This window comes from Acomys russatus, chromosome 11 (assembly GCF_903995435.1).
Source record: "Acomys russatus chromosome 11, mAcoRus1.1, whole genome shotgun sequence".
NCBI classification, from domain to species: Eukaryota; Metazoa; Chordata; class Mammalia; order Rodentia; family Muridae; genus Acomys; species Acomys russatus.
This window is the reverse complement of record NC_067147.1, coordinates 59,226,871-59,253,967: the sequence shown is the minus strand read 5'-3', so window position 1 is coordinate 59,253,967 and position 27,097 is coordinate 59,226,871. Positions and strand designations below refer to the sequence as shown.

Genomic DNA, 27,097 nt, shown 5'->3' with positions numbered 1-27,097 from the left:
TCAGCACTTTGGTTAGCAGATTGGCCGTCTTTTTGGTTTTGGTTTTGTTTTAAAGACAAAAATGTAGCCTGTCTTTGAGCTTAAGATGCCTCTTTACAGGCATGTGCCACCACTCAGAGCTCAACAACACGATCTTGGTAAAGCTTTACAATATGTCTCGTTATGAATGAAGCTGGCATTGTTTTCATTTGTTTAAAACACAGCTTAAAAACAACAGCAGCAGAAACTTCAGCCAGCTGCGGTGTAGCATGCATCTCAGCCCCCGGGAGGTAGAAGCATAAAGACAAGTTCAGGGTCATCCTCAGCTAAAAGTAAGATTAGGCTAGCCTGTGCTACATGAGACCCTATCTCAAAAGCAGAAAGTAAAAACAAGAATCAGTTGTTGGCTGAGTTCCTTTTTCTTTGTTTCTTGGCTGATGGAGCCCCTCTCTCGCTGACTTGTGGGAGCTCTGTGTGCCTGAAGGGATTGGTTCTTCACAAAGGACTCCAGCTGCTCTTTGGGTTTCTGTCTCATGCTGGCAATGGAGCCAGGACCTTGTGCATGCTGGGAAATGCTCCGCTACTGAGCGGAGCTGGAGGCTCTTGGTGTCCACACCCCCATTCTTTTTTTTTTTTTTTTTTTTTTTTTTTTAACATGCAGAAAAAATTTTAATTTTTTGTTGTTGCTTTTTCAAGACAGAGTTTCTGTGTGTAGCCCTGGCTGTCCTGCAACACACTGTAGACCAGGCTGGCCTCGAACTCAGATCCACCAGCCTCTGCTTCCCGAGTGCTGGGGTTAAAGGCACGGGCCACCGCCACATATGGGTGAGGGGAGGGTACCATGTGAATGCAGATTCCAGAAGAGGACAGCAGATGCCCTGGGAGCTGAAGTTACTAGTGGTCCGGGCCACCTGGTGAGGGAGCTAAGAACAGCGCCTCCGTCCTCCGCCCCCAAATGCACATCTTTATGTGGTCATCTATCTTGTGTTCAGTGGTCTGGGTCTGTGTCTTTGCTTACAAAGATCTTCCCTATGTGACATTTTCCAAAAAGCAGCGTTGATTTTCTCCTGAGCCTTCTGGCTTTGCCTTTCAGGCTTCGGGCTTGGTTTCTTCTGGAGTGTCTGCTCCTGGTGAGCTCCGTGTTGGTCTGTAGCAATGATCTGATCCAGTCCACGACTGAGTTTGGCTTTCGAGAGGAGGAAACACGAGTTTGGCAGCTGAAAGAGGTGGCCTAAGTGCAGGAAGCAGTGCCTTCAACAAGGTTGATCGGTAAAGTTCGGTGAGCTAGGTTTAGTTTTCAGTTGCTCTTGTTTCAACTATCAGAGTACTTTTAAATGTTACGTCTGTTTAGTGAGGATGTGCGCTCCCCTTCCCCTCTGTGGGTTCTGGAGATGAAACCCAGGAACCACCTCACCAGCAACACCACCACCACCACCACCACCACCCCCAACCCCCCACCACCCACCACCCACCACCCACCCCCGTCTCAAAGCCTCAGCAGCATGTGAAGGAGGAGGACTCAGAGGCGGGCCCTGTGCACAGCTCTGCTCCCAGCCGCCATGAGGCTCAGCGTGTGTGTGCTTGCTGCTCACTTCATTTTGTTTGTTAGTTTGTGGTTTGCAGAGTGGTTGGCGTCAAATTCTCAAGGTCAGTACAGCGCTGGCCCCTGTGACAGGCCCGCTGTGCTCTCTGAAGTACCTGCAGTGCCAGCGTGGGCACGCTGCAGTCCCCTCTCCTCTGCTGTGTCTTGTGCAGCTGCTCTGCCCCATCTACCTGACCCGGACTTGCGCATGTCTCCCTCTTAATGTCCTCAGAAATTAAGAGACCAGTCTGTCAGGGAGCTCAGTCCCCAAGGGAGCATTCCCAGCAGAGCTACAGGGGAAGGAAATGCACATTGCTATCCTGGTTTTTAGTTGTTGGTTTCCTTCCTTCCTTCTCTAGTGCTGGGGCATCACACACACACACACACACACACACACACACACACACACACACACACACACACACATCACTGACCTACAGCTGTGGCCTCCTAGTAGTCTTTTAACTACCCCTGTGACTCCTGCCCAGGAAATATGATGGAACCTCTTCCATTGCCGCCATGTTTGGCACAGTCCGCGCAGGTCTTCCTTGTGTCCCACCACGTACCAGCGGCTCTGGCTGTTCTCCCTAACTTGAACTTGGCCTGCTCTGGCTCAGGGAGGCTATCTCGGGCAATTTTTAGCAGCAGCGTGTCACCCACTGTGACCTTTGTACCAATTTTTCTTTTGAAATCAATAGGACAGATGAGGGCGGGGTCAGCCTTGGTGGTACAGATGCCCTGGGCCTGTCCTGAGGACTGGGTCAGCCTTGGTGGTACAGATGCCCTGGGCGGGTCCTGGGGTCACCAAGGCCCAGCACGCCAAACCTTTCCACTGTGTGCCACTCACCCAGGTTTCCATCCGGCATTTCTTCCCCTTCCTCTCCACTCCCCTCTTCCCGGATTGCCGGGACAGGCACAGCCTCTCCGCCTCTCCAGGCTCTCTCACCGTGGCTGCCTCCCGCATTTCTAACCCTTTCACATCGTTCCTCCGAGCTCTCAGGCTCCCAGCCCACAGAGGCCATTTAGAAATCAGGGTCAGCCTGGTCTACAGAGGGAGTTCCTGGACAGCCAGGGCTACACAGAGAAGCCCTGTCTCAGCAAACAAATAAAATGAAGGAAGTCAGAGTCAGTGGTTAAGGACCTGGAAGGAAGGATGGGAGGGACACTGCATGTCCACTGCAGTCCCTCTAAAGCTCCCAAGGTCCGGCCTGGATGGGGACCTGCTTCCTGAGGGCGCTGAGCCTTGAATTTGCGTTTTCATTTCCTAGTCTTCATAGCACAGTTCAGGTTATAAGCAAAGCTGGTGTCCAACTTCAGGAGAGGTGTGTGGCTGATGCGTGGGATTCTCGTGTGCGCTCACACCTCTCTCCCTTACTTTAAAGTTTAAACTGTTTTACTCAAACATGCTGGCTTGGAAAAGTGAGATTGAACTGTACATTTAAACGTCTGATTACGGTTTTGTTCCTGTTCCTGTTCAGATAGGGCCTCACTCTGTAGCCCTGGCTGGCTTGGAATGCACAGTGGCGCTCGGGCTGGAATTCATGGCATTCCTCCGCCTCTGAAGTGTGGCGTTAGCCTCCATTGGAATAATACGTTTTCGGTTCTTGTTTGGTTGGTTGATTATTTGGTTTTTTGAGACAGGGTTTCTCTGTGTAGCCTTGGCTGCCCTGGGCTCCATTTGTAGACCAAGCTGGCCTGGAACTCACAGTGATCAGCCTGCCTCTGCCTCCTGAGTGCTGGGAGCACCACCACGCCCACCTGGAATAATGAGTTTTAATCTAACTCCATTCTCTGCTCTTTCCCCATTAACAACATACGCACAGAAAGAAGTCTCTGGAGAAAGTTCTTTCTGTTTTCAAGGCCCCAAATGTAAGTCCAGAGCAAAAATGAGTTTGGCACTAGACTGGAAGGCGAAAGAAGCCAGTGGTGTGCACTTCCTTGAGAGAGACAGGCCGGCTCCTGCACAGGTGACTTGTCTGTCCCCATTAGTCCCCCAGAACTCCAGCTCAGCACATCCCCGAGGTGGTGCCGTGTAAACATCTGTGAATTGCTCTTTAGGAGTGTAGTCAACAAAGCCAGGGTTCACGTCGCTGACATACATGATGCTGGTGGCATCGATTTATTTAAATATTTCAAAACCTTTTTTAAAAAATTAGAGCATGCTGCTGATGAAGAAGTCAGGCTTGATAAATGTCCCTTGGTGTGTGAGCTCAGAAGTCTAGCCTCGCTCCATGCAGGCTTGCTTTTCCTGTGCTAAATTCCTCTTGAAGGCACCGTTCGATCTAGGCAAGAACTGCTGTTCTTTATGTTTTTTGTTTTTTTCCCCTTAATTTTTTATTTATTCTTGTTACATCTCAATGGTTATCCCATCCCTTGTATCCTCCCATTCTTCCCTCCCTCCCATTTTCCCCTTATTCCCCTCCCCTATGACTGTTCCTGAGGGGGAATTTCCTCCCCCTGTATATGCTCATAGGGTATCAAGTCTCTTCTTGGTAGCCTGCTATCCTTCCTCTGAGTGCCACCAGGTCTCCCCATCCAGGGGACATGGTCAAATATGAGGCACCAGAGTTCAAGAACTGCTGTTCTTACAGTGAGTGTTGAGCTCGGCTATGGATGCATTCACTTCAGCCCTGACAAAGAACTCAGTTAGAATCTACCCTTGAGGGCTGGAGAGGTGGCTCAGAGGTTAAAAGCACTGTCTGCTCTTCCAAAGGTCCTGAGTTCAATTCCCAGCAATGACATGGTGGCCCACAGCCATCTATAGTGAGATCTGGTCCCTTCTTCTGGTGTGCAGGCATACATTTGGGCAGAATACTGTATACTTAATAAATAAATAAATCCTAAAAAAAAAAAAAAAAAAAAAAAAAAAAAAAAAAAAGAATCTGCCCTTGAGGGGGTGATTGAGGCCGACTGGTCCTCTCAAGTCCCTCCTGCCCTGGTCTACTTCCCTGGGTAGGCCTGGGCAGGCTGCTGCTGCGCCGCTCCTGAGAGAAGTCTGCTAGGGCACCACTGTTCCTCTGTCCACAAAAGAATATACACCAAGTGTGTCCTGCCAGCCCTCAGCCCCTAGCCCCTTACCTGCTTGGTAAGAACAGCCCCTTGCTGTGTCTCGGAGTTTACTCTTGGCCTAGAGGGTGTCTGCAGGGAGCTAGTTGCTGTCTTACTGTCTTTCTGCTGCTTGCCGTTGCTTTCCTTTTTTAAGGAGAAAGTACTGTTTTTTTACCCTGTGTAGGCCAGCTGTGGGGAGGTCCTCTATTTGACTTCTCCCTGGAGTCAGACCTGAGGCACACTGGGAAGCTGGATGGGGTGGGAGAAGGCACCCCCCCAGCCCCACCCAACATGTCTCTCAGACACACGCTAAGTGGCATGAAGGTCACTTACCTGCCTTGGGTCAGCGTGATCAAACAGGTAAGTGACAGCATCCCCAGATCAGGCCCAGGCCTGGGGAGCTCTTTCTGCGTTTGGGAGCACATGTCCTAGTCAAGTCTGCTGTGCCCTGTATTTCCTGTTTAGACTATACTTTTTATTGTCCTAACTGAAATACATTTCCAAGCCAGGCGTAGTGACACACTCCTTTAATCCGAGCACTCAGGAGGCAGAGGCAGGTGAATCGCTGTGAGTTCAAGGCCAGTCTGGAGGCCAGTCTGGTCTACAAAGTTCAGGACAGCCAAGGCTACACAGAGAAACTCTGTCTCGAGAAAGAAAGAAAGAGAGAGAGAGAGAGAGAGAGAGAGTGAATGTGTGTGCATGTGTATGTTGATCTAGGAAAGGAAAGGAAACTTCACACATCTGAGCTGAGATTGTTGGAGGCTAAAAAACAAAGCTACAAAACTGAGTGGAAGGAGCAGAAATGAAGCAGAGCACGACTTGGGATGCGAGGTCACGTTGGAGGTGCGAGGTCACTGGGCACACAGGCTGGAGGTGCGAGGTCACTGGGCACACAGGCTGGAGGTGCGAGGTCACTGGGTACACAGGCTTATCCTCAACCTTGGATTGGAGGTGTGAGGTCACCGGGCACACAGGCTGGAGGTGCAAAGTCACCAGGCACATAGGTTTAGTCTCGACCTTAGCCTCCACAGCTAAGACAGGTGCTCCGACCTCGGCTGGTGTCTTAAAACATAAACAGCTCAGCTGACACTGGCTGTGGGGAACCCCAGGGACTCGTTGCTATGCGAGGAGGTGAGACAGGTTGGCTTAGGAACACTCTCCCTGAGTAACAGGCACCAGGGCGCTGGCTGGCCTCCCTGGAACCCTGTTCTCAGCCTCGCTGCCAGTGGCTGACCAGGCTGGGACAGAACCCTTTCCTCTCAGCAGGTATTTATGGATGCCAACTGTGTGTCAGGCCGTGCAGGGTGCCTGCGGGTGAGGGGTGGAGATGAAGGACACACTGGTGTGCAGGAGCTCATCAGAAGGAGCTTTGAGAGCGGGGCTGTTCAGGAGGGCGAGGGTTTGTCTCCCTAAGCTTCTGTCTGACTTGGGTTTGTTGTTAGATCAACAAGGATAGCTTTATGGGGCTCTTTTTAAAGGCATGCCAGAAAAGGATGGGAGTCAGGTTGGCCAGCCCTGAGGACTCTGCTTCCACCCTTTCAGCCCCATTTGGTCTTAGAGTATGTGTCTGTTATGACAGAATTCTCCCCTACCTGAAGCCTGGCTGCTCAGTGTCCAAGGCTGGCTCTCCTGGGCCTTCTGAAGAGAGCCACTCTCCTTTCTGTCCTCGGCCCACAGACTTATTGTCATCCACGGGTGTCATATCCCCTGCAAGGACAGGGCTTGGTGGCCTCCTGCAGCCACAGCCCTCACTCACCAGTGGCTGGACGCCCTTCACAGGTGGCTGCTCCACCCCTCTGCACTCCTGCCTGCTTTGCGTTCCAAGCAGGAGGGCTCATTTAAAACCCTGTTGAGAGCCGGGCATGGTGGCGCACGCCTTTAATCCCAGCACTCGGGAGGCAGAGGCAGGCGGATCGCTGTGAGTTCAAAGCCAGCCTGGTCTACAAAGTGAGTCCAGGATGGCCAAGGCTACACAGAGAAACCCTGTCTCGAAAAACCAAAAAAAAAAACAAAAAAACAAAAAAAAACCCTGTTGAGGCTACCACAGCTTTCAGTCCTAGTGTGCAGCCAGGTTTCCCTTCAGCGGTGCTGTGATTAACTGTCGGGGTATGCCAGGAGAGGGCCAGTGAAGAGCACGACCTCACGGCCGGCACTTCTGCAGTTTAGGCAGCTGTTGGCATAGTAGTGCTGTCCCACCTTGGTAATGCCTTTAGTTGGCAATCATTGAACCATGGTAGACTCCAGCCAGCCAGCCAGGAAGGTCCTTGGGCCCAGACACTGGCAGTCCTTGGCCTGCCCACCATCGTGGTTGGCTGGTTGCAGCAGGCAGCATGTTTCTGCAGCTCTGCTTTCTGAGCACAAGAACAAGACGGTCTTAAATACAAGCAAGGATGTGACCTCAGAGTCTCACCTGACCTTTGACAGCCTAGGTCCCTGTTGCTTAGCAACACCATGGCACAGACAGGGCACTTGTTGAGTGCGTGAGTACTCCCAAGTCTCCTGCCACCTGCCTGAGTGGCAGAGGTATTCTTACCTTTCTTGGTGTAAGCTATCATTGTACAAACCCAGTGTGAGCCAGTGACTGCTATACAGGGCAAGCTAGTGCTGCCTGTTTCTCGGTAGCCTGTACAGTGGTCATCCTGTGCTGTCACACAGAAGTATGGTGGGAGGCCAGCGCCATAGCTCCACAGACGCACCATGGGGAGTGCTCCCGCTGCTCTCGTCCCCCAGGCTTGGGAACCTGGGCCGCAGTGGTCTTCTGGCTCTGAGCAGCCCTTTGAGGGCTCTCATGCTCACAGAGTGTGAGGAGCCCGCTTCAAATGCTTAGGGCCCAAGCACCCTCCACACTGGTTTCATGCAAGGTTTAGCCAGCACATTTAATAGGCATGCCAGGGTAATTAGTAGTTCACACATGCAACAGCTGTGAATGTCCAGCAAGTCACACTCACATTGTAGGCTCACATCTTCCTACCTTACCTGGGCTCTGAGTGGCTCTGGCTGTCTGCTAGCCGCCCACACATTAATACTCACTGCACTGGCATTTTGGCCCTTGTTCCCCTGTGGGCACCTCTTAGGTCCAGTCTTCCAAAAGCAGAAATTAAATGCAAACTGCCCATTTGGAGGTAACTTGGAGGGGGGCGGATAGGAGCTGAGAGGGGGAACCTCCTGGGAAGAAAACTATCCTGGGCTGCAGGGCACAGACCTCCTTAAACTCTGGGGTTCAGCTAGAGATGAAGGCTGCAGTGTGAAATGCTCCCCTAGAGGGAGGCAGGACAGGTCACTAATACTTACGTGGTTGTTTTTTGAGACAGGGTTTCTCTGTGTAGCCCTGGCTGGCCTGGAACTCACTTTGTAGACCAAGTTGGCTTCAAACTCATAAAGACCCACCTGTCTCTGCCTCTAGAGCGCTGGGATTAAAGATGTGCACCACCAGGGGATTAAGATGTCCCCTTCCAGGAGCTACAGGGGTTTACAGTTGCAAGGACAGTGTGAGAGACTGTGGGAAACCGCTCAGTGACCTGTTTCCAAGGCCTCTCCTGTCCTGTGTGCAGCCTTTGGCTCTTGGGAACACTGCAGAGGAAAGCCGGCTGCAAGCAGCAGAGGAGCTGAAACTGCCTGGGCGACAGGGGGGACACACACACACATTGTGAGAGCATCCTGCCCGCCCCCCCCCCCCCCCCCCCCCCCCCCCCCGCTCAGTGAGGAAGAACACAAACTGAGTAGTGATGCTGCTGACATTGGGGCCCTCTCCTCAGGAGAGGTGGAAAGGGGAGCAGAGGCTCTAGTGACAGGGAGTAGAAATCAGAATGGCTACCGGATCCTCACCAGCAAAGTCACCAGGTCCATTGTGGTCCCCCCCCCCCGAGTTCATTGCCTCCCCCCACCCCTGCCTGCCCCCTGCCCCCGCCTCAGCCCAGACTCCCGTCCACAGTGGTTGTCATTGCCCCTGTACCGGTCTCCCTTGAGGAGGTGCCCTGACGTCTTACATGCCTGCCAGACTAGTGAGGACGGAGCCTGGCCTCCACCCTGTGTAGCTGGGCCACAGCAGAAGAGAACCAAGGTTCTGTTATCTCTTTCCTTCCCGGTGTTTGGGCTCGGCTGCTCTTTCTCTGACGAAAAGAAGTGCATGGTCCACTTGACATTCTTTCTCTTCATCTCCATGTTTAACTTTGGAAGTTACAGAAATAGTTCCATGAAGTCCTTTGTTTGGTGCCATTCCCTAGTTTGTGCCTGTGGGGAAGTGTCCCATAACTGACAGACACACACCACAGCAGCGTCCTACACAGAGCACTGGGGTCAGCACAGAGGTCTCCCTCATCTGACCTCAGCTTTGTACTTCGGTCCCGTGCGTCACAAAAAGTTGATGGCCTTAGCATTCCATACCTCCCGTTAAGTGTACTCTGTTGAACTGGGACATACTGTGCCCTGGCTGGAGGCCACCTTGTCGGAGGTGTCTTTGCCCACTGTTTGGGGGGTGGAGAGGAAAGGATGGCAGTGCCCACTGGTCTTGTTCACTTGTGGATGTTCAAGCATGGTATATGAGTTAGTGTCGGGCGCTAGAGCAACTTCCACAGATCAGGTGACCTGTAGACACCAAGAGGGTCCCAGATGACATGACCAGCCCCTTGTGAAGGTTCTCCTCCTGGGTTTTGGATACCATACTCCTGTGGCAAGGCCTTGGTGACACATACTGTTTTCACCTTTGGGTGAGGCCCCAGCATCTGAGTTGGTGGGACACCATTCAGGGTGCCTTCACCAGGGGCTGCTCTGTATCTGCCCCTCCCTGTCACAGAGTCAGTGGGGGCTGGCCAAAGGCAAGAAGCGAGACTTAGCCAGTGCACCTGGTCCAGCTAGTCTAAGCTACTAAGCAGCTGTGAGTCTCCTCCTGCTGCCCTGATTGATCTAGAGACTCGCAGAGTCCCTGCTCCCCACCCCACAGGCGTCCCTCCTGTGTCCTCCTGTCCACCTGCCCTCACAGGCACGGAAGAAGGAGCCTACACTGGTCATCTCACTTATTCCAGTATTGGGGAGCAAATGGGGTGGGGTGAAGTGTAGAAGCTTTGGGCCTCACAGTTTTGACTAGAGCCAATCTGTTTATTTTCAACCCTGGAGGAGGGCATGTGAGATTCTGGCATGTACACGTAGCCTGCGCTCAGAGTGAGTCTGTAGATGGCTCCTCCAGCCTGCACACTCACCCTGCACCAGCTCACGTACAGTCATGCAAAGGGACATCTCAGAAGGCACACTGCACCCCAGTTAGCAGCAGAGCTGGCAGGCCCACGTGACAACCTGGGCCTCTCTGAGATCCTTTGTCTGCACTACCTGCCCAGTCTTTCCCTCGTCCCTGTTGCCCTAGAACAGGGAGGGAACAAAGCTGCCTGAAGTGATCCCAGGTTTCTTTCTAAGTCTTTATCGATTATTGGAACAAAAGTGGGAGACAGAGAAATTGGTGGAAATCCGATAAATAACCAGAAGTGTGCTCTTGTAAGATTAGGAGAAACACTGAGAGAAGCAGCTGTCCTGCTCTTGCTCTGGCATTGATAAGCTGGGTCTTCCCTGGCTCCTCTGGCAGGTCTTCTCTCAGAGGCAGAAGCACCCAGTCTTTGTCTGAAGCCTGCATACACACACAGCCTCTAAGGCCTGGCCTTGGCACGGAGCCATGCTTACACAACAACTGGGCTTGAGGGCAAGGCTACTGCTGGAGCTTCACGCAGGCTGAGGCTGGAGAGCACTCTCAGTGCGCGGGTAGGGCGGCCTAGGGGTCTCCCAGACCTGGGGAGCACTCTCAGCATGCGGGTAGGGCGGCCTAGGGGTCTCCCAGACCTGAGGAGCACTCTCAGCATGCGGGTAGGGCGGCCTAGGGGTCTCCCAGACCTGGGGAGCACTCTCAGCATGCGGGTAGGGCGGCCTAGGGGTCTCCCAGACCTGAGGAGCACTCTCAGTGTGCAGGTAGGGCAGCCTAGGAGTCTCCTAGTACAAAGATGGCCTCCTGCCTTTCCCTGGCCTGTGTGCTGCTTAATGTCCTTCCTGAGAAAAATGGCTGTTTCATAGTCTCACCTTGCAGCTCCCTTGGCAGATCTCAGAGCCTTTCTGAGGGCGCCATGTATCCCTGTGCTGCTTTGTTAATGGGAAACCACAGAGGGCGGCCAGTGGAGCTGGCTTCCCGAGCTCCCTGTACAGGCTGCCTTTCTTCTGGCCTCAGTCCTTCTGTGTCCTCCCATTCCCTCAGCCATATGTGCTCCCAGCACTGAGCTGTGGCTCCTCCACTCCTAGGAACCCTGTGTTCTGTACCAACACTGGCAGAGGTGGCAAATGAAGGATGGTGGTACTGTGAGGAGGAGCAGGGAAGGGCGTGTGGTGACAGCTGTAGGTGGGTATCGGTCACTGCCGTGGAAATCATGAAGGGCCTGCTGTGCTGATGCGCAGCTGGGAGTCTAAGAACCCTCTCTTTCTTCTCCTTGGACGCCCAAGAGGAAGGGCCTCAGTTGTTCTCGTGGGCGTCACTGTGAACTCCTGGCAGAGCTCCTGGCAGTGAGGTGGTGAGGAGGCAGCTGGAGCTTCCCAGGTGGGAAGACCCGCGTGCTCTGCTGGGAAGGTCGGAAAGGCCAGGCTTTGGCTGTGTATCCCGCCAAGCTAGTAATGAAAGCTTAGCACCCTGTTCAAGCAGGATCTTCCTCGGAGGAGGAGGAGGCAGCTTCCGCCTGGGGCTTCCTAAGAAAAAGCGAGCTCAGAGAGCATTTGATGACGGAGGTGTTTGGGAAGTAACTGTTGCCCTGTTTATGAGGCTCCAGCTTCCGGGGGTTTCTTCTGCATGTCCCGTGTTTCATGGGAGCTTCTGGCACAGCCGCTTGCGTGGGGGCTCAGAGATTAGTTACAGGCCCTGTTAAAGGAGGATGGCATTTGGCTTTTGTTTTGTTTTTTGAAACAGTGTTTCTCTGTGTAATAGCCCTGGCTGTCCTGGACTCACTTTATAGACCAGCCTATTTTCAAACTCACGAACTCACCGAGATCCACCTGCCTCTGCCTCCAGAGGGCTGGAATTAACGGCTCAAGCCACCACAACCTGGTGTCATTTGTTTTAAAGGATTTACTTTGAGCTAAAGGGGTGTGTGTCCGCTCTGGAAGGGAACCTGGTCTCTGTGGCTCTGCTTAGTTTGTGTTCTCTGCCTTTCTTGGTGATGAGAGCCACGTCCATGATGCTCCATTGACTGCTGTTGCAGTTTGACTTTCTTATAAATAAAGCCAGGATGAAGTCACTTGGGAACCAGTCTTGAGTATAGAATTTTCATAACTTCTCAAACTACACTTAATTCAAAAACACATTTTCAAAATCTGCCCACTGTTGTGTGTCTTTGAAGTATCTACCTGGATGTCACAGAAACAGCATGTTTGGTTGTTTCATTACTTTTGTAACATTTAATTACATTTTCTTTTCTTTCTCCCTGTGGGGTAGGGCTGGGGCTGCAGATCACATATGCTAAGCACTTACTCTAGTACTAGCTATGGTCGCAGCCCTGTTTCACTTATCCTCTTAAGCTTAGAAATGATCTTGCTATAGCCCATGCTGGCCTCGGATTCTCCAGCCTCTTCCTTAGCCTTCCAAGCTCTAAGGTTATGGGCATACCCCCGCCCGCCTTCTCATTTTCTTTCTTTCTTTCTTTTTGGTTTTTTTGTTTTGTTTTTTGTTTTTTCTTTGTTTTTTGAGACAAGGTTTCTCTCTCTGTAGCCTTGGCTGTTCTGGACTCACTTTGTAGACCAGGCTGGCCTCAAACTCACAGTAATTCCCCTGCCTCTGCCTCCCGAGTGCTGGGGTAAAAGGTGTGCACCACCACGCCCCGGCTTCCGGCTTCTCATTTTCTTTTTTTTTTTTTTTTTTTTTTTGTTTTTCGAGACAGGGTCTCTCTGTGTAGCCTTGGCTGCCCTGGACTCGCTTTGTAGTCCAGGCTGGCCTCGAACTCACAGCGATCCGCCTGCCTCTGCCTCCCGAGTGCTGGGATTAAAGGCGTGCGCCACCACGCCCGGCTCGGCTTCTCATTTTCATCTGCAAACGTGAGCACCATTAACAGATTCCCAACTCTCTTGACTTGTGGGTGCTGGATGTTAACCTGCAGCCGGGAGCCTTGCAATGCCTGTCAGTTGCTGACGAAGGTCATGCTGTGGTGTTAACTAGTCTGCAGGTCAGTGAGGTGAAGGTGGCCAGGGGCTACAGAGCGGACCCCAGCGCACTGTGCCCGTTTCAAGACCGCTGTGCAGCTCTTGGAGGAACTCGTGCAGGCATGAGGGCAGGAGGGCAGCCTGCAGTCCTCCCCTCCACCCTACTGGAGCTGCCCCTCAGCTCCTACCAGGAAGCCCCTCCCTCACAGGGACAGTTTGTCCTGCGTGGAGAAGGCACCACCAGCTGTGTCCAGGAAGTGAGCTATTGTTCACAGGGGCGGGAACACTTTCTGCCCTTTCCCTCTGGTTTATCTCCACAGGACCTGGCTTTGAACTAGTTTTTAGGTGGAATTCTGTTTATTTTAGGATGCAATGAGTGTAAACCATGGAATTATGGCGGTCTTCCTCTTCACAGTAAGCGAGGGAGGATTGTCAGGCAGCTCCCCGCACACGCAGTTCCAGGGATGTTACCCAGAGCAAGAAGGGTGGCGTCAGCTGAGGTGGGCACAGAGGGTGGCTTCCGCTCAGGTGGGCACAGAGGGTGGCTGAGGTGGGCTGCAGAGGGTGGCTTCCGCTCAGGTGGGCACAGAGGGTGGCTTCCGCCCAGGTGGACACAGAGGGTGTCTTCAGCTGAGGTGGGCTGCAGAGGGTGGCTTCCGCTCAGGTGGGCACAGAGGGTGGCTTCAGCTGAGGTGGGCACAGAAGGGTGGCTTCCGCTCAGGTGGGCTACAGAGCAGGAGGCAGATGATGAGTCAGTTCCAGCTCACATTTCCAAGGACTGAGCTAGGAGGCCCTCAGGACTCACTTCCTGCTCTGGCCTGAGGAGGCCCAGGCTAACGCCCCCACCCCCAGGATGATGCCCAGACCCCTCTGGAGTAAGGATCACAGAACCTTGTCTTCTAGGCTGATGACATCTAGGAATGAAGGAATTACACCAGGACACAGGCCTCATGCGCCCTTTCTGGAAAAGCAGGCTGCTCTCAGGTCTGTGCTCTCTATAGCAGCTAAAGCTTTCCCAGCAGCCTTCAGAGAAGGAAAGAGCTGAGCATGCTAGTACATACCCTAAAGCCTAGCACTGGGGAAACTAAGGCAGGAGAATCATGAGTTTGAGGTTAGCTTGGGCTGCATGGTGACCCTGGCTTAGGGGAACAGGGAGCGGGGAAACAGTCATCGGCCATGCAGTGATCCAACGCCTGAAGAATCTGTCGTGGTAAAGCTCAGATGGGTGATGGTTTCTCCAAGATTCCGCTCATGAATGGGATGGAGAGAGCAGAATTTGAATTTAGGATTTTATTCCCACGCCTGATTTCTACCTTTGGCGATGTCCATCTGACCTATCTGAAATCCTGTCCTGAGCTTCACAGAGCATAGCCTAGCCCCAAATAAGCTGGACACAGGCATCAGTGGATAATGCTCAGTCAGAGCCACAGGTTTTAAGCTCTGGGAGCATGGATGTCGCTGGTGGCCAGTCCTTTGCATCTCCTGGCCGAACTAGCAGGGTGCAAGGCTTGAGCTGTGATGTTTCCAGGGACACACAGGCTCCGGAAGCAAGAGCAGGCTACCCCAATATGCTCTTCACACACCTCTGCTCCTTCCATATCCTGGGAGTGGTTGCGCTTCTTTTGGCTTTGGTTTTGATTTTTCATGACAGGGTTTCTCTGTGAAGTCCTGGCTGTTCTGAACTAGATCTGTCGACCAGGCTGGCCTCAAAATCACAGCGATCCGTCGTCTTCTGCCTCCTTGAGTGCTGGGATCGCAGGTGTGTGCCACCACACCCAGCTTCCCAGGAGTGTGGAGGCCCCGAGTCTGTTGCCTCAGGCTTGAGGGATATGAGTGTGTGCTGCTGGCCACGAGCTCCTCCAGGCTGCTCACTCTGCTCACGTCACTCAACTCCAGTGGCATGTGGTGGGCATGACCAATGTCCCAGGTTCTGGTTTTTTTAGGACACTCGTAGCAGAGTGGCCTGCAGGGCCTGGGGTTTGCCTGGTTCCAGATAGAGACAACAGCACAGACTGTGGGAGACCCTCAGCCTGAGCCGTGTGAGGAAGGACAGGGAGGCCAGCTCCCCAAATCTTTATCTGTGTGGCCTCTTCTGGGCACAGCTTTGGTTATGCCATGTTGAGCAGAAAATTCCTCACAGATGAAAAGCAAACCTGTGTTGGGTGTATAATTTGATATTTTCTAAAAGATTTGCTCCTGAAACCTTTTTTCGCAGGATTTTTATGCCGTAGTTTACAGAAAGTTGAATGGTCAGGACAGAGAGTGTCTGGTGGCCAGAACTGAGGCCTAGATTCTGTGGTTGCCGTTTGACTCAGCCTGCTATGCATCTTAGCCCCTCCATCCCTCTGTCCACTTAGCAAGACAAGTTATTTTTGGTATGTCTCTGGGTAAGTTGCAGGCATAAGTACGTTTCATCCCTAGACCTAAGAAGCTGTGTCATTAACTAGAGTTCAGTACTTGTTTATAGTTTGGGCCAGGAGGGATGGGTGGCACATACTCAGGGACATGCTTACGTCATAGGTGTCATTGCATAAGCTTTGACAGACGCCCACATTGTGTAATCCCAGATTCTGTTAGGACGCGGAAGAGTACTGTGACCCCAAGACGTTCCCTCCTGCCCTTCCCAGGCAGTTCCCACCCAGCCCCACCTAGAGTCCCTCGGGCACCTACTCCTCTGGCATTTTCCTTGGCAGTTGTTTGCCTGATCTATTGCTTCCTCTAAGTGAGTGTTTAGCAGTGCAGGGTGTGCCCTTGTGTGTGACGGGAAGACTTCAGGATGAAAATAAGGTTTGGGGTCTGTCAGCTTCCTGTCTCCAACTTCTTCCTGTGCAGCAGTAATTAGGGATGGTGTGCCAGGAGGCCTTGGGGAGGCTGATGGGTGCGATGGTGTACAGGCACTTATCATCTGACTGCCTGGACTACAGACAGCTGTTGGCTATAGGCCTGAGGAGCAGGTAGATGCTGCACCCACCCCTCCTCCACTACCACAGCTCCACTGCTGAGGGGGCCAGGCCTGCGCGGCGGGCGGCTGCTGCTGCTGCTGCTTTCCTGGGCCTCTCCTTAATCACAGCACACACACAGCAGGCCTGGAGGAAGGCCTGGAGACGGAAGGAGACACTAGAAGCAGGGTCCCCAGCCAGTCAGGGGCCTGTGCCCCGGACCTTAGGCTATGTGATTGTCCTGTGTCCCTCCTGCACGTGCCAAACACTAAGCATAAACTGGACCAGAACCCAAATACGAAGTCTCATTAATCTTTTAGATAGTTGTCCCACTTTTTAAAGCCAATACCTGGCACATAACCCAGAGTTATGTGGTGAGCCGTAATAAAGTTAATTGGAATCTAGGTCTCCCAGTTTTTCTCTTTTTCAGCAGTTTCCCGAGACTTTGAGTCAAAGACTGCTTTCAGAGTGGGTTGTCCAGACAGGAGGAGGCCACTTGGCAACGGTCCTGTTCCCTTCTCCCATCATGCTCCTGTCACAGCCACATGTTTCCTTTTGCTGTGACAGAAGCAGCTTAGAGAAATGAAAGGTCACTTCGGCCTACATTCTGACGGTGCGGTCCACCGCTGTAGGGCTAATGGTCACGCTGCTCCACAGTCAGGAGGCTGAGACAGAGTCTTGCTCAGGTCACTTCCTCCTTGTTCAGTCTCTGGGCACATCCAGGGGTGTCTTTTCACTTAAACCTCTCTGGAAACATCCTCACAGAAATGCACAGAAGTGTGTCTCATGAGACTCCAAATCCAGTCAGACTGACCAAGAACCTAGCCACCTCAAGCCTGCCCCTGGTGGAGAAGGGACCCAGTTGGTGGCTGTTGGAGTGGAGGTGCTCCAAGGCTGCAGGAGCCACTCTGTGTCTAGAGCAACCACAGAGGGTGGCTTTTTTATTTTATTTATTTATTTATTTTTGGATTTTTTTTTTTTTTGAGACAGGGTTTCTCTGTGTAGCCTTGGCCATCTTGGACTTACTTTGTAGACCAGGCTGGCCTCGAACTCACAGCGATCCGCCAGCCTCTGCCTCCCGAGTGCTGGGATTAAAGGCGTGCGCCACCACGCCCGGCTTATTTTTGGATTTTTCAATCAGGGTTTCTCTGTGTAGCCCTGCCTGTCCTGAACTTGCTTTGTAGACCAGGCTGGCCTCAAACTCACAAAGACCCACCTGCCTCTGCCTCCCTGAGTGCTGGGGTTACAGGCGTGCGCCACCACACCCCACTTGAGGGTAGGCTTTTTGTAGGGCAGGACAAAGCACGTTTGAAATGAAACAGCTCTGTTATCACTTAACCTGGAAGAAAAGGGACCTTGAGAGAAGGCAAGCAGAAAGGGAAAGTAAGTTGGAGTAAGAGGATACCACAATAAATATGGTATCAATCTGGGTACTCTCCTGTGATGAGACTAATGCTGAGGCTAACAGTCGGCTGTGAGGAAAGTTGCCCACTGTTCCTGTAGCTGCCAGTCTCTGCCTGAGAAGAGCCCTTAACCCACTGGCCCATCCACCCTCCCTCCCCTGCTTCTCCACGACATCCTGGCTTCTTCTAAAAGCCGTTGACAAGATTAGGAAATCAGGACAAATAATGTACTTCAATCCATCTTCGTCTTTCCTGGGGCTCTACACAACTCAGTCTGGAAGGGGAAGAAAAAGATAGCGTAGCTCTTCACTGGTGACCCTTTTCCAGAGAGCGAATCCGCCCACTCCAGGCTGAGTGCCTGGCTGATCGGAAAGGCCACCAAGCATGCGCAGGGGGCGGACCATGCGTTCTCAAGAGGCTCTTAGAAGCAATTGAGCATGCGCAGAGGGTACCACACGTGCTCAAGTGGTCCTGGTCTATGAGTGTCGCTGATAGCATCTTTAGGGCTCCCTGACTGCATCAGTGGTCACATGACAGGGTGGAGTGGGCTGAAGCGTTGTTGCTGGATCCTCAGCATCTCACACCCCCAGAAACACTGCCAAGCCCGGCCTGGGAGCAGGTCATGCTGCTGTGCACTTAAAAATCTTCCCAGGGGCTGCAAAGATGGCTCAGTGGTTAAAGGCACTCACTGTCTGTTCTTCCATAGGTCCTGAGTTCAATTCCCAGCAACCACATGGTGGCTCACAATCATCTATAATGAGATCTGGTGCCCTCTTCTGGCTTGCAGGTGTACATGCAGGCAGGACACTGTATACATAATAAATCTTTAAAAAAAAAAAAAAAGACACAGGGTTATATCTAAAGCCCTGAAAAAGGCCTTCCCCTTTGATGGTTCTCAGCATCACTCAAACACATGGTTAAAACTGTCTGACCACTGGGGAATCCCAGGTGTGCCAGGGACAGCGCCCTAGGCAGCAGGAAGGGGTGGAAGATGTAGCCAGCCCTGCTGCTCTGGTGAAATACCACCTTTAATATTCCTACTTGCAACAGTAGGAGGGAGGCAATTCCTCTCCTCCCCGTAGAGCCCCAGCTGCCGAACCCACATGAAATGGGAGCCTCTGGACACAGTGTTGCCCAAAAGGGAGGTTTCCTGTCACAGGCCTCCAATGTACACTGGAAGCTGTCTGCATCTCACACACTTCCTGGCACACACAACACTCCACAGTGGCTGGGTAGGCCCACTTCCCACGTGCAGCTGCAGGCATTCAGGATCCTGGGGCCTGTGAGTAGGCATGTAGCCCGTGTTTGCTCCCAACCGTTTGGGGAGTGCACTTCATGATGCCCTGGCATCCTGAAAACTTACCTAAATGGGTCATTTCCAGTTTTTGTTTGTTTGCTTGCTTGTTTGTTTTTAAAGATTTTTATTTTATTGCGTATACAGTGTTCTGCCTGCACACCGGAAGAGGGCACTAGATCTCATTGTAGATGGCTGTGAACCACCATGTGGTTGCTGGGAACTGAACTCAGAACCTATGGAAAAATAGACAATGATCTTAACCTGCTGAGCTATCTCTCCAGCCCATTTGTTTGGTTTTTGATAAAGGGTTTCTCTGAGTAGCCTTGGCTGACTTAGAACTCACTATGTAGACCAGGCTGGTTTCAAACTCACAGAGATCCGCCTGCCTCTGCCTCCCTGAGCCCCAAGCTGGCAGGCACTGGCATGCCCTTCAGTTCCTCCGCACACTAGACTCTTCAGCTTGACCTGGCTGTGGCAGCCTACAGAACAGTAGAAAGTTTGACACAGCATCCTGGCAGTGTCCACAGCGTAGGTTCATAGGTGGGCAGTGGAAATGCTGGCTTGTGCTGGCCTGCTGGCTTGTGCTGGCCTCCAGGCACATGTGGGTGGTCCTGGGGACCAGCAGCACTCCTGACGAATGGCCCTCTGGGAGATCTCAGAAATGAAAGAATAGGCAGGACCACCACCCACTTCAGCACTTTCCACTCAAGGTTTGGCACGTGGCCTTGGAACAGGCTTTCGTCACTAGGCCTAAGTAGTGGAAGTTCCCGTCATTCGTTGTTCACTTAGTTGCCGTGTGCCTGCCATGCCCAGGAGATGAACTGCACTTGACTTCACTCCCAGGGAGCCTGCATGGATGCTCCCATCTTCCCACAGTGGCACCACCCCAGGAATGCAGGGCCTTCTCAGAACCCTGTGTAGGGAAAACTCCCCACCCTGAGTGCCTCTCTCTCACTGCAGACATCCAGGAAGGGAGAAGGATGCAGAGGCTTCTCTGAGGACCTGCTCTTTGCCCAGCTCTGAGGCTTCCATAATAGGATCCTGCAACTCAGGCCTTGAGACCTGGGCTGGGCTGGGCGAGCCTCTCCAGGAAAAGAGGGTGTGGTCTGCAGGAGGCGGGTGCCCCTGTGTTGAAATTACAGAAAAGCTCTAACTCTGAAAAGGCAGACATCACAAGTAGACGCTGTGCAGATGGGATGAACTGACAGGGTGTGTTGGTGAGCACCATTTCTGGGCAACGTCTAATAGAATTGGCTGTGGACGGGAGGAGGGATTCTATGACCTGCCACTGGCTGTGTCTACATGTGTGTCAGTGCAGCGGGCACTCACAGGGCCTCGTCACGTGCACATGTGGAGGTGGGTGGACTTCTTTAACACAGGGTCTCTTGTTTGCCCCTGCGCACTGAGGCTCGCTAGCCTGTAGGGGTTCTTTTGTCTCCCTCGCCTCTCCCAGTCCTCACTCAGGTTATAGGTGTAGCCAGCACGTTTGTCTTCATGAGCATTTGTGGGACCCTCACTCAAGGCCACACATCTGCATGGCCAGCACTACCCACTGAGCTGCCTCCCCAGACCGTGCTGCTTGCTCTGCTGTGTGTTACCTGGTAGACGCTCCGCAGATTCACAGAGTGACCCCACCAGTTTGCCTGTAAATGTGTGCAAGGACGCGTGTGGAACAGAGCTCATTGCAGCCCCTGGCAATGAGAAAATACCCATAGATGCCCCAAGGATCTGTTAAACATGAGAACCACACTGACTCTCATCCGTTAAACTTCTTCATGGACTGTGAAAAAGGCCCAGGGTGTGGCTCGTGGGAAAAGCAATATTCATGGAGTGGAAAGCTGGGGCCACCCTCATGTTTGCCTGAGTCTGAGACATCACCTTAAAGGGTAGGGAGAACCAAGTAATGGGAGGCAAGCAGGAGGAGCACTGCTCCCTGGTCATCGGGGACCAGGCGCAGTGCTGTACTTGGGAGGTAGACAGGAGGACCTCTGTAAGTTCCGGCCCAGTCTGGTCTCTACAGTGAGTTCCAAGCCAGCCAAGGCTACACAGAAAGATCCTGTCTCAAAAACAAACAGCAAAGGAACAGAAGTCAGAATATGCCCTGAGTGGGGTGGAAGATGGCTCAGGATTTAAGGGTGCTTGCTGCTGGCAAGCAGCCTTTGATTTGATTGCCGGCACCCATGTGGTGGCTCAGGGCTGTCTGTAACTCCAGCTCCCGGGCATGCTATGCCCTCTGCTAGCCTCCACAGGCACCAGGAACCTCTGTGATACAGGCAAAACACCATACACATACAAATATTTATTAAGCTTCAAATTTGGGCTTTAGTAAGCTGGCGTCTTCAGAGGACAGCCGAGGTTCGGTAGGCACAGTACTTGGAGCATCTACTGTGAGCCATGTCACCACTAGGTGTGAATATGGTATATTTTAATCCACACAGCCCTTGTGGGAGGCATACGTACCTGATCTATACACTTGCATCCTGGGCTTCAGGGGGGGAAGGACTTTCCCTGCCCATCTGGGCACCCGAAATGGCCAGAGCCGAAGGGAGGGGTGCATGCGGGTGGCTGTTTACCACAGGGGCTGTGCAGACCTGGCCTGGAGCTGCCTCTCCAGCAGAGACACCCCTTCCCCAGCCTGCTGTCCCTCTGTTGTGTCCCTGTGCTCTTCTGGGTGTCAGCTGCATGCCCTGTCTGCCAGCTGGAGGCCAGCTGAGGGTTGTTTTTCTCCCTGTCAGGCCCAGGCTCCTTACTTGCACTTAGGGGGGAAAAAGCGTCCAAGCCCTGGTACAGAAGGTCCCTTTTCCCGAGGCTTTGGAAGAAGCTGTGAATGAGCTCATTATCACTGCAGCCCAAGGGGGGGGGGGGGGGAGGCCGGAGCAGACCGGGCAGCCTATAACCCAAGCCAGGCTCTAAGACAGATGGTCCATGGGGGGGGGGGGCCCTGGGGGAGGGGCGCAGCCCTAGCCGAGGACATTTGGATGCTCTGGGGCTAGCTGTCTCTGTGGCCCAGGAAGGGCAATGTCAATGTCTCTCTCTTTCCACCCATTACTGTCAAAGCCCCAGCCGGCCTCCCAGCTGCAAAAGAGTTTCCTTGCCCCACCTCCGGGATGTTCCCCTGTACAGGCGGTCGACCTGCAGCAATGGCCACTGCGCACCTGTATTGTGCTCAAGGTTGGCCCAGTGTGACTCTAGGCACTTGGAGCATAACAGAGAGCAGAGTTGACACTGCCCTCTCAGGGGACCTAAGTTCCACCGTCAGCAGTGCCCGTGTGCAGACTGCTAGGACAGGGAGTGGGAACTTCCTGGTCAGGAAAGGGGTCATATCTTTACCTCAGCCCCACACTGTTGCGATCTGGAGCCCTGCAGAGTGTCTCCACCCCTCCCTGGGCTGAGTTAGGCCCCAGGAAGACAGCCAGGTGGGACTGGCCTCGAGCTGGCAGTGCTGACCCCAAATTGACCCCTCTCCTGTTTTTCTTCCTTCTGTTTCAGATTGAGAAAATCATGAGCTCAATCGGAGAAGGAATTGACTTTTCTCAGGAGCAGCAGAGGATCTCAGGTACTGTCCTAGTCCCCACCTCGTGGCCCACGGACCTCGCTTTGGCTCAGGCGGCCTCGGGTTCCCTCTGACCCAAGACAAATACTTGTAGGAGAAAGGCGGGCAGCCCCGGGCCATGCCCTGCTCTAGACCTTTACTTTTGGGGAGAGGACGCTACATTTTGAAGGCAGTGTGTGAGTTGAATTTGCGGCTGCTGATTAGGACAGGGCCGCGCTGTTGAACGCTTGTTGGTCATGCATCTTGCTTGTCATGTGGACTTCACAGTGGCCCCAAACTGGAGTTTCTCCCACACTGGGCCTCAGTTTCTGAGGTGGCTCTGGCTCCAGCTGGCCATGAAAACATGGCCTTGTGTGCCTTGTTGACCTGGCAGTGTGGGGCAGACAAGAGCTCTCACTAGTGAAGTGCCCTGAAGAGGGCGTGTGTGTCTTTCCTTGCCGGCTCCCTGCGTCATCGCCGGCATTACCCAGCTCACCCCCATTTTGATCAGTCTTTTCATCCTAGCCGTTAGCATAAGGTCTACCTCAGTTTCCTTTTTTTGTGAAATGGACCATCAATCACGCCAGGTTTCTTTCTCAGGAGGGATGTCCTTAAAATGCCTCCGAGCTGGTGCTCACAGCCCCCATTAGAGTCCTGATTCCAGCCCCAGAACTATCGCATCCGAGAGGAGGCCCAGCCTCCCTTTCTGATCAGGGTGGTGTTTGTACCTCCCTCTGCACTGGCCCTGCAGTCTCCCTGCTGGCCCTGCCAGGGGTCCTGGTGGAAGAGGGTGCTATGTGCACTGGAGGGAGGAACACAACCTGGCCTCTGGAGACACACTGCCCTGGGTTCAAATCCCAGTTCTAGATGCAGAGTTCAGGGCAAGTCATTCATGCCACCGGAGTGCCAGGTTCCCAGCAGCACCACTTGATGGCTCACGTCGTGAATGAGCAAGCCCCTGAGGGAAAGGAGCACACATTTGCAGTAGCCATGCCCACCTCTGTCTGTGCCACTGAGGAACTCCCTGGAACTGGCGCCTGCCCCCTCTGCACTCAGCCTTTCTGCCTGGTACTTCCTTCCCGTAGCCCCGTTTCTGGGTTCTAGCTATGGGACTGAGCTCCCATCCATGCCTGTCAGTCTTGGGTGACTACTGCAGCTGACAGAGAACCCATGGCTCCCTCTCCAGACCACTGCTCCTACTCTGCCCGGCGACCGCTACTCTGCTGGCACACACAGGTCTTTCCACGGGTTGAGCGTGTGTAGAGTATGTTTAGGGCTGACAGACCCATGTCACAGTCATGGCTGGCCCAAGAGCTTTGAGCTTCGTTGTGGCTCGCTCTGTTCTCCTGTGCCTTGTCTAAGGACCAAGAGCCTGAGCCGCCATCAGATGCCAAGGTGCTGGAGTCAGCAGACCACTGCCTCTGGATCTAGTCAGGCCTTCTGGGAAGAGTCTGGCCTTGAAGGAGGCTGTGCTGAACTCTGCCCTCTCTGCCTCCGTGGGGATGGTGACAGCCTGGCTGTCCTGACCCCAGCACCTGGTTTTGTATGAAAGCTCACTCTGCTGAGCCACCTTCTACACTGCAGTGTAGGGACACCCAGAATGACAAACGTGTGTGACATGCCACATACAGAGTCCCAGGGTATGTGGTTTGCACCACTGCCTGGCTGAGACGCCTGGAGAGGCTAGCTGAAGCCACAGCAGGATCATTGTGCATTTTTACTGGTCAATGTCAGAGCATATCGAGTCAGCTGCGGAGGGTCGAGGAGGAGACTCCCAGGCTCCGGCACTGGCAGCTTGGGAGGAGGCTCAGCTCCCGGCAGCAGGTCCCGAGCCAAGCAGCAGCTACTTAGAATGGCTTACTAGGCACAGGGCACAGGATACTGGAGTCCCAGCCCTGTTTGGGTACTCAGGATCCCCTGGGCTGTCCACACTGGAGCTGGATACCCAGGTCCCCGAAAACAAGTCTCACAGCTGCATGGTGCCTCTGCCGACTGCCAGGAGATAGCCTGGCTCTCCTCTGTGTGCATTCCACAGTCACTGTCAAGTGCTGCTGCGTGTAGCCTCCTGGGGCCTGGTATCTCTGGACATGATGCCTATATGTGACCTATTTTTATTTTTAAGATTTATTTATTTATTACATATACAGTATTCTGCTTGCGTGTGTACCTGCACACTAGAAGAGGGCACCATATCTCATTACAGATGGTTGGGAGCCACCATGTGGTTACTGGGAATTGAACTCAGGACCTCTGGAAGAGCAGCCAGTGCTCTTAACCTCTGGGCCATCTCTGCAGCCCTATATGTGACCTATTGAGATGCAGGCACCCCCGGCATATTCACAGGGTGATGTGTGGTTCTTGTGTATCCGTGACCTTTGCTGTCCCTCGCTGGCTGTACTTGCAGTTGATCAGGCCCCCCTAGCTGTCCCCTGCTGAGGACCCTGTTCTAGCTGTGCACTTCTCCCCGAGCCCTGTGTCCTCATCTAAGGAGCATCGGGAGCAGTAGCCGAATAGGACAGCGCTTCCTAAAGTGGCAAGTGGGGGTTACTTAGCTGTAGACTGTGTTGCCCCTCGGTGCCTCACCCTGGCTTTCCTCAAAACTGCCAGCCCAAGTTACAGGCACGATTTGTCTGTGCCCTGTAAGAGGTTTCCAGCGCCCGAGCTTGAGATGAGCCCCTCGTGCTTGTGTCTGTGACTGCCAGGAAACCGGTCGTCTCGCCCTGCCTCCCCTCCCCAGCAGCAACAGCAGCAGCAGCTTCTGCTCCGATGTCCGATCCCTGATGTATTTTCCTGAGCCTGGAAGGGGGGAGGGTGGGAGGGAGGAAGGGGAGGGCCAGACATGAGAGTGAGCAAGGACTGTGGAGCCGACAGTCAGCAGCCAGCAGTGTGGAGCCCGGAGCCTTTAGACAAAGCATTGTGCTGCGGCTCTGTAAGCGTGCACATCCCCCGGCAGCAGGCTGGACCACAGCTGTCCAGCCTTGGGATTGTTACAAGCAGGAATGAATCAGCAGCTGGGGCTCCACAAGCGGGTGAGCATTCAAGAGCCGGCTGCGTAGGTTCCTGGAGCCGACTTCCCGTTCAAGGGCAAGTCTGGGAGCCCCCAGACTTGGCGTTTCGGAGCGCTGCTACAGCCTGCATCCAGAGACTACCCAGTCACTAGCCACCGTCTGCTCTGTGGAGGACAGGAGAGGAGTTGGAGGCTGCCACAGTTGGTCAGCAGGGTCCCTAAGACAAGCAAGTTGGCCTTGCCCTGCCTTGAAGGGCAGAGACCGCCAGTGACGGCAGGATGACTTTCACCGTGTCACAGGAGAATTCCTGGGAGGTGATGTCTCTGTAGCTGGTCCTTCTTTCTCCCGCCTTGCACCTACCTCTCTTTCCTCCCCTTTCCTTACCCTCCTTTTACCTGTTCTTGCTACAAGAACCAAAGAAGTAAGGTGGGGTGTGACGGCATCCAGCTGAGGACAGCTGAGGGCTGCCGGGAAGGACTGAACTTTTGTCCTCCCTGCACCGCCACAGTCCTGCCCTGACCGCAGAGCAGGGTGAATAAAGGGTCCCCTCGCTGGTGCGTCTGTAGAGATCGTGAGGCCGGAGACCCTGGGAAGGAAGCTGTGTGTCTCTCGGCTAGAGAGCAGCCCGGTGAGAACAGACAGGCTGCTGGCTCCTGACGGACAAGCGCTACCTCTCTCTTTTATCTGCTTGGCTTTTGTCTTCTTTGACCAAGAACTGAGCAGCCCAATTGCTGTCCGCCAGGCAGGCGGGCAGGTCACAGGAACCACCTCCAAAGACCGGGAGAGTGAACACCATGCTCCTGGAAGCCAACCCGGGCCAGGAAGGCAGCGCCTCAGTCCGGGAAGCACCTGGCTTGCTGGTCACACAGCCCAGTAGAAGACCATGCCACTGACCCGGCAGAGCCACACCTGAGCATCTGCCCCACTCAGCCCCCTGGCCCTCCTGAGCTGGGAGCACAAAGAGCTGGGGCCATGGTTTGCTTATTCCGGGACTGCTGGGGGAGAACAAGTAAAAGTCCCTTCGCCCCTCCTGCTGCGCTGTGTGCTGCTTGTGTTGCATGTGCCGGGGCCGCATGAACAGCCGCCGCCGCCGCTGCTGCTTCCTTCCCGGAGCCCTCACTGTGTGCCTGTTTCCCTCGGCTGCATGAAGACTCGTGCTCGCTCCTGACCCACGACACAGCCCCACGGCAGCTCCAGAGGTGGCATGGATGAGAGGAGCGGCCGGGCTGTGGGCACTTAGGAGACCTAGTGTCGCCCTCTAGTGCCCGTGGGGGACAGACTCTGCAATCCCTGTGTGTGGACGCTGATGAGGAGTGGACCCAGAGACCACTGGGGGTTGTCTCCCCCTGGCCCCGGGCAAGACCGTGCATGTGCAGCCTCGGCCCTGGCCCGGGGCAGCTCATTCTGTGGGGTGTGAGTGGGCAGCAGGCAGCTGGCTCATGTGTAGTGCCAGGCAGCTCTGTCCCTGCCTGTAGAGAAGACAAGCTCTGTGCCCGCTCTCTCTCTCTGTCCATAGCCTGGCTGGCTGCTTCATGGTAATGACTATGATGTGGCAGTGCCATCTGTCTTCCTCTGAGTGCCGCTGCTACCGTCTTAACGGATTCTCCCTTCTCAAGCGTCTGCCGATTCCTCTCTCGTCAGGTTCTCGGGCACTGGAGCAGAGCGTCGGGGAGTGGCTGGAATCCGTCGGCCTGCAGCAGTACGAGAGCAAGTTGCTGCTGAATGGTTTTGACGATGTCCGCTTCCTGGTAAGTGCCTCAGGCCCTCCGCTGGCCAACACCGGGGTTGCTTGCTGGACACTGGCTTCCTCGACTGACCTGGCCCAGGGGAGGGCCAACAGAGGGACGTGGGTACCAGGAAGTCAGCTGAGTGTCTGGTGCCAGCTTTGCAGACGCCGCTGGCCCTACTACCCGTGCCCCAGGTGCCATTCAGGTGCAGTGATCTCAGGAGGGTCCCCAGCAGCTCAGGCGACAGGGCTGCCAGGTACCCCATGGGCACTCCATACCCTGTGTCACTGGACACCAGGAGTTCCTTTCTTTTTGAGAAATTTGCTGTTGTCTAAGTAGCAAAGGCTCCTTCCTTCCAAGTGTGGGTGAGGCCGGGGCTTCACGTGTGTCTGGCCTCAGCCGGCGAGGGAATGGCCCAGTGTTGGTGT

General features: G+C 53.9%; 1 protein-coding gene across 7 annotated transcripts in view; it reads left to right on the top strand.

Moving 5' to 3' along the window:
• The window catches only part of Anks1a (ankyrin repeat and sterile alpha motif domain containing 1A), a 91,599-nt gene that overhangs the window by 46,186 nt on the left and 18,316 nt on the right, over nucleotides 1-27,097 (top strand). For all 7 annotated transcript variants that reach the window (XM_051153457.1, XM_051153456.1, XM_051153455.1 and 4 more), the window contains 2 exons: nucleotides 21,892-21,958; nucleotides 26,584-26,690. In XM_051153457.1, the coding sequence (XP_051009414.1) occupies nucleotides 21,892-21,958; nucleotides 26,584-26,690 (174 nt within the window). The remainder of the gene's footprint in view (nucleotides 1-21,891; nucleotides 21,959-26,583; nucleotides 26,691-27,097) is intronic.